The sequence below is a fragment of the Leopardus geoffroyi genome, chromosome X (assembly GCF_018350155.1).
Source record: "Leopardus geoffroyi isolate Oge1 chromosome X, O.geoffroyi_Oge1_pat1.0, whole genome shotgun sequence".
NCBI lineage: Eukaryota > Metazoa > Chordata > Mammalia > Carnivora > Felidae > Leopardus > Leopardus geoffroyi.
This window is the reverse complement of record NC_059343.1, coordinates 51,686,747-51,700,254: the sequence shown is the minus strand read 5'-3', so window position 1 is coordinate 51,700,254 and position 13,508 is coordinate 51,686,747. Positions and strand designations below refer to the sequence as shown.

At 38.9% G+C, this 13,508-nt stretch overlaps 1 protein-coding gene and 1 pseudogene across 1 annotated transcript in view; both read left to right on the top strand.

The window, feature by feature from the left end:
• Positions 1-13,508, top strand: part of MTMR8 (myotubularin related protein 8) — a 147,257-nt gene that overhangs the window by 26,723 nt on the left and 107,026 nt on the right. The window contains exon 4 of the mRNA XM_045471155.1: positions 267-424. Coding sequence (XP_045327111.1) covers positions 267-424 — 158 coding nt within the window. The remainder of the gene's footprint in view (positions 1-266; positions 425-13,508) is intronic.
• LOC123594273 lies at positions 8,983-12,099 on the top strand (annotated as a pseudogene).

The window sequence follows — 13,508 nt, the reverse complement described above, 5'->3', positions numbered from 1 at the left end:
CCATTATCCAGCAATTCACAGGAAACCAGGAAGTATGTCCCTGCTTTGTATTAGTATCACAAAAAATTAAAACATTTTTAAAATAAGACTTTGAAGCAATATTCCAGTTCTTATTCCTCACATAAAGCCAACCTTGTACACAAGTCATTGCCCTGTTTCACAAACATTCCCTTTAGGAAAAGGAAATCTAGACTTTTTTTTAGCATTATTTGTTGTTCTTTAAGTTTCACTCATTATTACTTTGTTTTCATGTTTATCTCCTCCAGCATTACCCGAAGATCTATATGCTTTTTCTTATAATCCCAAATCCTCGAAAGAGATGAAGGAAAATGGGTGGAAACTGATTGACCCAATATCAGACTTTGGGTGTATGGGAATACCCAACAGGTACTGGATCATAACAGAAGCCAACAGAAACTATGAGGTATTTTTGTCATTGTTTTCCTTTTGATCCATTTAATTAAGCCAGAAGAATATCAGCAAACAACTTTTTTTTAATATGAAATTTATTGTCAAATTGGTTTCCATACAACACCCAGTGCTCATCCCAACAGGTGCCCTCCTCAATACCCATCACCCACCCTCCCCTCCCTCCCAACCCCCATCAATCCTCCGTTTGTTCTCAGTTTTTAAGAGTCTCTTATATTTTGGCTCCCTCCCTCTCTAACCTTTTTTTTTTCCCCTTCCCCTCCCCTATGGTCTTCAGTTAAGCTTCTCAGGATCCACATAAGAGTGAAAACATGTGGTATCTGTCTTTCTCTGTATGACGTATTTCACTTAGCATAACACTCTCCAGTTCCATCCACGTTGCTACAAAAATAAACTCAAAATGGATAAAGGACCTGAATGTGAGACAGGAAACCATCAAAACCCTAGAGGAGAAAGCAGGAAAAAACCTCTCTGACCTCAGCCGCAGCAATTTCTTACTTGACACATCCCCAAAGGCAAGGGAATTAAAAGCAAAAATGAACTATTGGGACCTCATGAAGATAAAAAATCTTCTGCACTGCAAAGGAAACAATCAACAAAACTAAAAGGCAGCCGACGGAATGGGAAAAGATATTTGCAAATGACATATCAGACAAAGAGCTAGTATCCAAAACTATAAACAACTTTTTGAAAAAAGAGAAAAATCATTTATAATCTCTCCTTTTCATTTAACATTAAGCCATTCAACCAGCATTTATTAAGTACCTACTTCACTGAAGACACTGAATCAGAGTTCTCATAGTCTAAAGCATAGGGTGCTATGGGAGCATAGATGAAGGATATGGAATTCAGACTGTGAAGCCAGAAACAGCTTGATGCTTTGGGAAATAGTCTGGAGAAGAAAATCTATCCTAATTTATATACGGAGAGAAAGAAGAAGGTCAGGAAGTGAATCCAGGTCATGAAGGGCTTCATGGCCTAATTAAGGAATTTGAACATTATCCTGAAGACAGGAGCCACTAGAATATTTTAAGCTAGAAGGGCATGTAAGTGTATTTGTGTTTTAGAAAGATAACTTTGGTATTGGTGTGGAGAATTTGTTTGCTTGAGCTAAGAATGCAGGAGAATGATATGAGAGGTGATGAAAACCTGAACAAAGGCAATAACTATAGATGGAGAGGATGACATGGTTTTAAGAGATAGGTGGTAGAATTGAAAGAACCTGGTGACAGATTAATGAGGGAGTTTAGTATGCATCCCAGGTTTCCTGGTTTCTGGCTTGAATTACCAAGTGGATAATGGATATGTTAGCCAAGATAAGGAACTTAAGAAGAGGGAAACACAGTGTCTTCAGTTTTAGACTTGAGTTCAGGATGATTAACAGATATCAAGTATTTGATATCAAACATTTGATTCTGGATATTAAGAAAGATCTCTGGGCCAAAATAGAAGTCTAGGAATGTGTTGGGGATTTCCAAGACCATCCCTCAGGTTTAGTGATTCACTAGGCTCACAGGACTCAACGTGTAGTTACACTTGTGGCTGTGACTTATTATAGCAAAATAATATAAAACAAAATCATCAAAGAGAAAACAGGTGAAGTCCAGAAAAAAAAAATAGGCATGAGCTTCAGAGTCCTCTCCCAGTGCAGTCACATGCCTAATTTCTCTAGCAACAAATTGTGACAATATATGAAAACTGTCATTTACTAAGAAAGCTTATTGGAGAATCAGTGCCCAGGATTTTTATTGGGGCCTGGTCACATAGGCACTCTCTGTTTAGTATGTACCAAAGTTCCTGATGCCCAGAAGGAAAGCAAGTGTTCAGCAAAGAATAAACCACATTATTTGTATAGTTTAGGCACAGAGAATCACTATTATCAGTTAGGGAATGGTGGGAAAACTTCCAAAATCCAGGTTCCCAGGCACCAGGCAAAGGTCTAGCCTTGCAAGGACTATCTAAGGATGGCAATTAGACCTTTTGCGATAGTTTTCTGCATAGGGAGTCATTGATGTTTAAGTGCTATCTATGAATTGTTGGATCTTTATTTCCAGCATTTTACTATCATAAAAAGACAGTAATTGTGCCTTTCTGGTAATACAGTTTTGAATATCTAGTAGAAAGGAGATTGGTAAGCTGTCACTTAGCAGGGCTATTGGTGAGGTGGCTTATTAGTGTCACACTTGACAAGACTAAGTAGAGATGAGGTGAATTCTTTCCAGTTCAAATATGTGTCTAAGTTACCCAAATTAGGTTTGAAATATCTATGTTGGCACCTTAGATACATGTAGGCTTCTGAGTTGAAATGGAAGCTCCATTTATTTCTGTTTGTATGACCCACTTCTCCAAAGTCTAAGTCCAGGTAAGAGGATGGGTAGAGGTCTTTTTCAAATGTGCTGCATTCTGAGAATATTGACTTTATTAATTTATTTTTAAAACTTTTATTTATTTATTTATTTATTTACTTATTTATTTATTTATTTTAATATATGAAATTTATTGTCAAATTGGTTTCCATACAACACCCAGTGCTCATCCCAAAAGATGCCCTCTTCAATACCCATCACCTACCCTCCCCTCCCTCCCACCCCCCATCAACCCTAAGTTTGTTCTCAGGTTTTAAGAGTCTCTTATGCTTTGGCTCTCTCCCACTCTAACCTCTTTTTTTTTTTTCCTTCCCCTGCCCCATGGGTTTCTGTTAAGTTTCTCAGGATCCACATAAGAGTGAAAGCATATGGTATCTGTCTTTCTCTGTATGGCTTATTTCACTTAGCATCACACTCTCCAGTTCCATCCACGTTGCTACAAAAGGACATATTTCATTCTTTCTCATTGCCAAGTAGTATTCCATTGTATATATAAACCACAATTTCTTTATCCATTCATCAGTTGATGGACATTTAGGCTCTTTCCATAATTTGGCTATTGTTGAAAGTGCTGCTATAAACATTGGGGTACAAGTGCCCCATGCATCAGCACTCCTGTATCCCTTGGGTAAATTCCTAGCAGTGCTATTGCTGGGTCATAGGGTAGATCTATTTTTAATTTTTTGAGGAACCTCCACACTGTTTTCCAGAGTGGCTGCACCAGTTTACATTCCCACCAACAGTCCCAGCACCATTTTTTGAAGACACTGTTCTTCCCCATTGTATACTATTGCCTTCTTTGTCATAGATTAATTGACCATTTTAAGTGTGGGGTTTTTTTCTGAGTTCTCTATTCTATTCAGGTATATGTCTGTTTTTGTGCCAATACCATACAGTTTTGTTTACTATACCTTTGTGGTATATATTTTGGCCCAGAATTGTGATACTTCCAGCTTTCCTCTTGTTTCTCAAGATTACTTTGTCAATTTGGGTTGCATACAATTTTCAGGATTATTTGTTCTAGTTTTGTGAAAAATGCTTTTGATATTTTGGTAGGGATTGCATTAAATCTGTAGATTGCGTTGGGTGGTATTAAGATTTTAACAATATTCTTCCAATACATGAGCATGGAATATATTTCTATTGTTTATGTCAAATTGAATTTTTCATCAGTGTTTATGTTTTTCAGGATACAGTTCTTTTACCTTTTGTTTTAGTTTATTTCTAGAAAGTTATTTTATTATTTTGATACAATTGTAAATGGAATTGTTTTCTTTTTCTTTCTGCTACTTCATTATTAGTATATAGAAATGATACTGATATCTGGGTATTAATTTTGTATCCTGAAATTTTATAGAATTAGTTTACTACTCCTAGTAAGTATTTGATGTGTATTCTAGGATTTTCAATGTATACTACGTGTCATCTGCAAATAATGACAATTTAACAACTTCTTTTTTAATATGGATGCCTCTAATTTCTTGTTTGATTGCTGCAGCTAAAACTTCCAGTACTGTGTTTAATAAAAGTGGCGAGAGTAGACATCCTTGTCTTTTTTCTGATGTTAGAGGAAAAGCTGTCACTTTTCCACCAGTAAGATGTTAGCTGTGGGTTTTTCAATATGGCCTTTGTTATATTGAGGAAACTTCTTTCTAAACCCACTTTGTTGAGAGTTTTTATCATGAATGGATGTTATATTTTTTCAGGTTTTTTTCTGCATCTATTTAGATGATCATATGATTTTCATCCTTCATTTTGTTGATGTGGTTTATCACATTGAGTGATTTGAGAATATTGAATCGTCCTTGAATCCCTGGAAAAAATCCCACTCGATCATGGTGAATGATCCTTTTAATATATTGTTGAATGCAGTTTTCTGACATTTTGTTGAGGATTTTTGCGTCTAAAGTTTTCATCAGGAATATTGGCCTGCAGTTTTTTTTTTTTTTTTTTTTTTTTTTTTTTTTATGGTGTCTTTGTCTGGTTTTCCTATCAGGGTAATGCTAGCCTTGTGGAATGTATTTCGAAGCTTTCCTTCTTACCCTATTTCTTGGAATAGTTTGGGGAGAATAGGTATTAACTCTTCTTTAAATGTTCAGTAGAATTCTCCTGTGACTTCATCTGGACCTGGACTTTTATTTTTTAGAATTTTTTTAAAATTACCTATTGACTTTTTCTTACTAGTAATCTGTTATGATTTTCTTTTTCTTCCTAATTCAGTTATAGAAGCTTTTTATGTTTTTAGGAGTTTATCCACATGTTCTAGGTTGTCTAATTTGCTGCCATATAATTTTTCATAGTATTCTCATAATTCTTTGTATTACTGTGGTGTCAGTTGTTAATTTCTTTTTCTTCAGATTTTATTTACTTGGGTCATTTCTCCTCTTTTCTCTTATTGTCTTTTGTTTTATGAGTCTGGCTGTGGGTTTTTCAATTTTGTTTATGTTTTTCTAGAACCTGTTCTTTGTTTCATTGATTTTTTAAAATATTTTAAATTGTTTATGTCATTTCTTTCTTTTTTTTTCAATATATGAAATTTATTATCAAACTGGTTTCCATACAACACCAGTGCTCATCCCAAAAGGTGCCCTCCTCAATACCCATCACCCACCCTCCCCTCCCCCACCCCCCATCAACCCTCAGTTTGTTCTCAGTTTTTAACAGTCTCTAATGCTTTGGCTCTCTCCCACTCTAACCTCTTTTTTTTTTCCTTCCCTTCCCCCATGGGTTTCTGTTAAGTTTCTCAGGATCCACATAAGAGTGAAAACATAAGGTATCTGTATCTGTATCCCTGGGAAGCCATCTGGTCCTGGACTCTTATTTGTTGGGAGATTTTTGATAACCGATTCAATTTCTTCGCTGGTTATGGGTCTGTTCAAGCTTTCAATTTCCTCCTGATTGAGTTTTGGAAGCGTGAGGGTGTTTAGGAATTTGTCCATTTCTTCCAGGTTGTCCAATTTGTTGGCTTATAATTTTTTGTAGTATTCCCTGATAATTGTTTGTATCTCTGAGGGATTGGTTGTAACAATTCCATTTTCATTCATGATTTTATCTATTTGGGTCATCTCCCTTTTCTTTTTGAGAAGCCTGGCTAGAGGTTTCTCAATTTTGTTTATTTTTTCAAAAAACCAACTCTTGGTTTCGTTGATCTGCTCTACAGTTTTTTTAGATTCTATATTGTTTATTTCTGCTCTGATCTTTATTATTTCTCTTCTTCTGCTGGGTTTAGGCTGCCTTTGCTGTTCTGCTTCTAGTTCCTTTAGGTGTGCTGTTAGATTTTGTATGTGGGATTTTTCTTGTTTCTTGAAATAGGCCTGGATTGCAATGTATTTTCCTCTCAGGACTGCCTTCACTGCGTCCAAAGCGTTTGGATTGTTGTATTTTCATTTTCGTTTGTTTCCATATATTTTTTAATTTCTTCTCTAATTGCCTGGTTGACCCGTTCATTCTTTAGTAGGGTGTTCTTTAACCTCCATGCTTTTGGAGGTTTTCCAGACTTTTTCCTGTGGTTGATTTCAAGCTTCATAGCATTGTGGTCTGAAAGTATGCATGGTATAATTTCAATTCTGGTAAACTTATGAAGGGCTGTTTTGTGACCCAGTATATGATCTGTCTTGGAGAATGTTCCATGTGCACTCGAGAAGAAAGTGTATTCTGTTGCTTTGGGATGCAGAGTTCTAAATATATCTGTCAAGTCCATCTGATCCAAAGTCTCATTCAGGGCCCTTGTTTCTTTACTGACCGTGTGTCTAGATGATCTATCCATTTCTGTAAGTGGGGTGTTAAAGTCCCCTGCAATTACCACATTCTTATCAATAAGGTTGCTTATGTTTATGAGTAGTTGTTTTATATATTTGGGGGCTCCGGTATTCGGCGCATAGACATTTATAATTGTTAGCTCTTCCTGATGAATAGACCCTGTAACTATTATATAATGTCCTTCTTCATCTCTTGTTACAGCCTTTAATTTAAAGTCTAGTTTGTCTGATATAAGTATGGCTACTCCAGCTTTCTTTTGGCTTCCAGTAGCATGATAAATAGTTCTCCATCCCCTCACTCTCAATCTAAAGGTGTCCTCAGGTCTAAAATGAGTCTCTTGTAGACAGCAAATAGATGTGTCTTGTTTTTTTATCCATTCTGATACCCTATGTCTTTTGGTTGGCGCATTTAATCCATTTACATTCAGTGTTATTATAGAAAGATATGGGTTTAGAGTCATTGTGATGTCTGTATGTTTTATGCTTGTAGTGTTGTCTCTGGTACTTTGTCTCACAGGGTCCCCCTTAGGATCTCTTGTAGGGCTGGTTTAGTGGTGACAAATTCCTTCAGTTTTTGTTTGTTTGGGAAGACCTTTATCTCTCCTTCTATTCTAAATGACAGACTTGCTGGATAAAGGATTCTCGGCTGCATATTTTTTCTGTCTAGCACACTGAAAATCTCGTGCCAATTCTTTCTGGCCTGCCAAGTTTCAAAAGAGAGATCAGTCACGAGTCTTATATGTCTCCCTTTATATGTGAGGGCACGTTTACCCCCTTGCTGCTTTCAGAATTTTCTCTTTATCCTTGTATTTTGCCAGTCTCACTATGATATGTCGTGCAGAAGATCGATTCAAGTTACGTCTGAAGGGAGTTCTCTGTGCCTCTTGGATTTCAATGCCTTTTTCCTTCCCCAGTTCGGGGAAGTTCCCAGCTATTATTTCTTCAAGTACCCCTTCAGCACCTTTCCCTCTCTCTTCCTCCTCTGGGATACCAATTATGCGTATATTATTTCTTTTCAGTGTATCACTTAGTTCTCTAATTTTCCCCTCATACTCCTGGATTTTTTTATCTCTCTTTTTCTCAGCTTCCTCTTTTTCCATAACTTTATCTTCTAGTTCACCTATTCTGTCCTCTGCCTCTTCAATCCAGGCTGTCGTCATTTCCTTTTTGTTTTGCATTTCATTTAAAGCGTTTTTCAGCTCCTCCTGACTGTTCCTTAGTCCCTTGATCTCTGTAGCAAGAGATTCTCTGCTGTCCTCTATACTGTTTTCAAGCCCAGCGATTAATTTTATGACTATTATTCTAAATTCACTTTCTGTTATATTATTTAAATCCTTTTTGATCAGCTCATTAGCTGTTGTTATTTCCTGGAGATTCTTCTGAGGGGAATTCTTCCCTTTGGTCATTTTGGATAGTCCCTGGCGTGGTGAGGACCTGCAGGGCACTTCCCCTGTGCTGTGGTATATAACTGGAGTTGGTGGGCGGAGTCGCAGTCAGACCTGATGTCTGCCCCTGGCCCACCGCTGGGGCCACAGTCAGACTGGTGTGTGCCTTCTCTTCCCCTCTCCTAGGGGCGGGATTCACTATGGGGTGGCGTGGACCATCTGGGCTACTTGCACACTGCCAGGCTTATGATGCTGGGGATCTGGCGTATTAGCTGGGGTGGGTAGGCAAGGTGCATGGGGGCAGGAGGGGCAGGCTTAGCTCGCTTCTCCTTAGGTGATCCACTTCAGGAGGGGCCCTGTGGCAGCGGGAGGGAGTCAGATCCGCTGCCGGAGGTTTGGCTCCTCCGCAGAAGCACAGAGTTGGGTGTTTGCGCGGAGCGAGGAAGTTCCCTGGCAGGAACTGGTTCTCTTTGGGATTTTGGCTGGGGGATGGGCGGGGGAGATGGCGCTGGCGAGCGCCTTTGTTCCCCACCAAACTGAGCTCTATTGTCCAGGGGCTCAACAGCTCTCTCTCCCTTTGTCCCCCAGCCTTCCTGCTTTCCGAGCGGAGCTGTTAACTTATGACCTCCCAGATGCTAAGTCGCGCTTGCTGTGGGAACACAGTCCGTCAGGCCCCTCCGCTTTTGCCTGGCAGACTCGGGGGTCTGCTTGGCCAGCGAGCCGCCCCTCCCGCCAGTCCGTGGAGCGCGCACCGCCTTGCCGCCCTTCCTACCCTCTTCCGTGGGCCTCTCATCTGCGCTTGGCTCCGGCGACTCCGTTCTGCTAATCCTCTGGCGGTTTTCTGGGTTATTTAGGCAGGTGTAGGTGGAATCTAAGTGATCAGCAGGACGCGCGGTGAGCCCAGCATCCTCCTACGCCGCCATCTTCCCTCCCTCTCTAAAGTCATTACTTTAAATTCCTTATTAGATATATTGCTTATCTCTCTTTCACTTATAATATTTCCGAGGTTTAGTTTTATTCTTTCTTTTGAAGCTTCTTCTGTCTCTCCATTTTGATTGAGTTTCTGTTTGTTTCTACAGATTATTTGGAACAGCTACTTCTCCTAAACTTGAAGTAATGGTCTTGTGTATGGTCATCCCCTATGTAGACTGTGTTGCTTGGTGACTTTTGCTCGCTGGCTGGAACTGTGGGTGGTATGGGCTGGGTGTCCTAGGACTTTCTACACAGCCACCACCCTCTCAGGACAGCTAAAGTGAATGTATGCTGAGGTGTTCTGATGTTCTGTCCCTGTCAGGACAGTTGAAACTGAAGTGGGTGCAAGCCAGGATGCCCCTGGGTGCTCCATGCAGGGGTTGTCCTGGCTGGGAACCTAGAGCTGAAGAAATATGTGGGCTGGGAGCTCAGCAGTGTGTGGGCAAGTCCCCAAGCTCTTTGCACAGAGGGTGCCATGGCCAGATATCTGAAACTATATGCAGAAGTCACCTTAACAGAATTAGCAGAAATGGATATAAACCAGTGTATTCCAGGGCTCTCTACACAGAGGTTGCCCTGAGAGGGAAGCTGTAGCTGAGGCAGTGTAAAAGCTGAGTGGTCCTGGGGTGTTCTGCATAGGGGTACCCTGGCAGGACAGCTAAAGCTAAAATGGGTGTGGGGTGGTGTGGTCCCTGGGCTCTTGCAAAAAATATGTCCTGGAAGGACAGCTGAAGCTGAAGCGGTTGCAAGCCAAGTACCCTGGGCTCTTCACAGTGAAGTTGAACTGTCAGGACAACTGAAGCTGACTTGGATGCAAACTGGTGTGTCACAACGTGCTCAACAAGGCGGTTGCCCTGGCCGGGCAACTGGAGCCAACTCTAGTGTGTTCTGGGGTACTCCACATAGGGTTACCCTGGCAGGGTGGCTGAAACTGATGCAAGTATGCTCTGGGTTTTGCTCTGCACAGCGGCAACCTGGCAGGGCTGTTGGATCTAAATTAGATGTCAGCCGAGTGGTTTTGGAGCATTCTGCACCAAGGGTGCCTCAGCAAGCCAACTGAAGCCAAAGTGGTGTGGCCTGGAGTATTCTGGGGTGCCTTTACACCTGTGTCACTTTGGTGTGAAGGTTGGTGATGTAGTGAGCACCAACCAGAGGTGTCTCAGTGTGCACTACCCTGTGGCCACCTTGGTGAGAATGCTGAGACTTGTATGCGCTATGAGCCCCAGGCTCACTGAGGGGACAGGCCAGTTAGGGTGCTGGAACTGTACACTTGTGTGTGATTTCAAGATGAAAAAAGGAGTGTGGACCGTGTCTGTCATCTCCTACCCAGAGAGCATTCCAGCAGCTCCCCTGGCCATTTGGCAGAGTTCTAGGGCTGGCTCTTTTATACACTAGTTGCTCTTTGAAGCTATAGCTTTTAAAGAAAGAAGAGAAGAGAAAAATGTGGCTTTTTTTTTCCTGTGCCCTAGAGTTACCGGAGCTGCTGATAACTCTGGGCTTGTGGACCAGGGCTTGCTGAGGCAACAAACTGGTCCCTCTGACTCAGAGAATATTCCTGCAGCTCTCCACATCTTTAAAGCATGGATTTTTTTTTTCTGTGCCCCAGAATGACTGGGCATAGTGTGGGCTTGCAGACCCAGGGCTCCTGAGGCAGCGAGACAGTCCCTTTGGTCTGGAGAACGTTTTCACATGTCCTCTGCCATTTGGTGGAGTTCTAGTGCTGTCTCTTTTATATTCTAGTTAATCTATTAAACTTCATCCGTGTGTGTGTGTGTGTGTGTGTGTGTGTGTGTATGTGTGTGACCAAGGACAGAAGAATCTATTCCCAGTCCCTCAGTACTATCCCTCTTTACTGCAGTTTATACAGTATCAGGTGTATGGGTTCCCTTTGTTACCATGCCTCCATCTATTTTAGTGTTCTTTTTTGCTTGTTCTGTCTTTTATTGTGTAGAAGCTGTTCAGCTGGCCCTCAGTTCTTCAGGTGGAATTGTTATATGAATAGATATTATTTGGTGTTTTCAGTGGTGAATGTGTATAGAAATGCAACAGATTTATGCACATTGATTTTATATCCTGCAACTTTGCTGAATTCACATACTACTGTATTAGTTCTAGCAATTTTTTTGGTGGAGTCTGAGCTTTGCCAGTCTCACTATGTCTGCCATTTTCAATTTTCAGAGTCTTTTGACTGTAAGTAATCTTGCTGTTTATATGTACCTGTGCTTATATCCTATCCTTGGCATACAGCCCCCTGAACAGAAATAAAACTGGATTGTTGGGTATATTTTGCAAGTGTGCCAGAATTGGTGAATGGAAGAGTCTTTATGTTGCAGTATGCTGTATAGTGATGGCCTTCAGCATCTTCTTCATACAGTAGCTTGGAAAAATATCAGAATTTAATTGCAATCAGATTTCAGTATGAAAAAAAGAACTTATCTGCAGAAAACAATGGAATTAATGTTTAACCCTTTTATCTCTGAACATTGAATGAGATAAATTTCCAGCTGTTATTTTTGATTTTTGTTATTGAACCAATGTCTCTAACAATCAACCTCAGTACTGTCAGTACAGTATTACATTCAGCAAATGTTATTCTGTTGTGTGAGATACCAGTTTTTAGTGAGGTATCTCTAACGTATATAATAGAAAACTTGGTAAATTACTCAAGTTCCTTTCACTGTGACTTATAAATGATAAATCTTTATAGAATGAGACCTTCTTTCTGGACTTTTTCATTGAAAAAAATGTTCAATTGTGTTATTAAGGATTGCATTCATATTTAATAATGCTTGTTTTTTCTCTGGCCACACGAGTATATTAACAGAGTACCTCTAAGCAAACTCTGTAGTATATTACAGATGTTTCAACTATTTAAGACAAGCCTATGCAGTTAATAAGGAGGAAGATAAATGAGATGTGACTTAAGAGTAGTATTGGGAAAGTTAAGTTATTTAACATAAAAGAGTTTAGAATAGTAGACTAGTATAGTAGCCTCTGAAAAGTCTAGATAAGTATGGATAAATATATTAAACATAAATCTAACCAGCTAACTGTAATTCTCTGAATAAGACAGAATAATTATCCTGTATGTGTTTCTAATTCTTTTTAGTGTCAGGTCTCCACTTATTTTAATTACCCCACAAGGCAAACTGTATTTTTTTGTTTGTTTTTAAATACAACACTTTAAATTTAGTTTACTTTTTGTGTGTCAATTTGAACTAGAATCTGTTGTATAACTCAGTAGATGATGGTAAGGGTCTTTGAGTTTTGATATAAAGAAAGACCTTCAATAATTTTCAAAAAGAAAAGAAAAGAAAAGAAAAGAAAAGTTTAAGTTACTATGACCAAGTAGGATTTAGTTCTAGAATGCAAGAATGGTTCAACATACACAAAATCAATCAATGTAATACACTACATTGACCGAGTCATTGGGGGGAAAACACACAGTCATCAGGAAAAGCATTTGATAAAATTAAACTCACTTTCATGATTGAACACTAAACTTACTAGCAATAAAAGGACAGTACCTCAACATAATCAAGGTCTTATATGAATGATAAAACTCTGAAAGCATTTTCTCTTAGGAGAAAGACAAGGATTCCCACTCTTGGCCCTTTAAGGAAAGATAAAACTGGAGGTCCTAGTCAAAGCAATTAGGTAGGAAACATAAATTAGAAGCTTTTCAATTGAAAGAAAGAAGTAAAATTACCTTTGGTGCATACAACATGATCTTATATGTAGAAAACCTTAAATATTCCACAAAAAAAAAAACTTTAGAACTAATTAATTCAGCAAAGCTTCAGCATTCAAAATGACACAAAAAAATCAGTTGCATTTCTATATACTAACACTAAACCATCCAGAAATGTAAATAAGAAAACAATTTTATTTACAATATTTCAAAAAGAATAAAATACTTAGGAATAAATGTAACCAAGATGGCAATAAATTTGGACACAGAAAACTATAAAATGTTGCTAAAACTAAGTAAGATACACATAAACAGAAAGATGTTTCCTATTCATAGATTGGGATACAATACACTTGACCCTTTAACAACATGAATTTGAACTGCATGGGTCCATTTATATGCAATTTTTTCAATAAATACATCTACAGTATTGTAAATGTGTCTCCTCTTCCTTATGATTATCTTAATAGCATTTTTTTGTTTAGCTTTCTTTAAGAGTAGAATATATAATATTTATGACACAAAAATATGTTAACTAAATACCTATTGATAAGGCTTCCAATCAACAGTAGGCTACTACTAGTTAAATTTTTGGGAAGTCAAGTTATATACAGATATTTGACTGTTAATTGGAGGGAGGACATCCCTACCCCCTTGTTCAAGGGCCAATTGTGTTGTTAAGATGACAGTACTACCTAAGTGATCTATGGATATAAAACAATCTCTTTAATATCTCAATGGTGTTTCTACAGAAATAGAAAAATTCCATCCTAAAATTCACTTGGAAACTCAAGGGACTCTGAATAGCCAAAACAATCTTGAAAAATAAAACAAACTATAGGTTGCCACAAGGAAGAAGGATGGGGGATGGGCTAAATGGATGAAGGAGAGTCAAACATCGAGACTT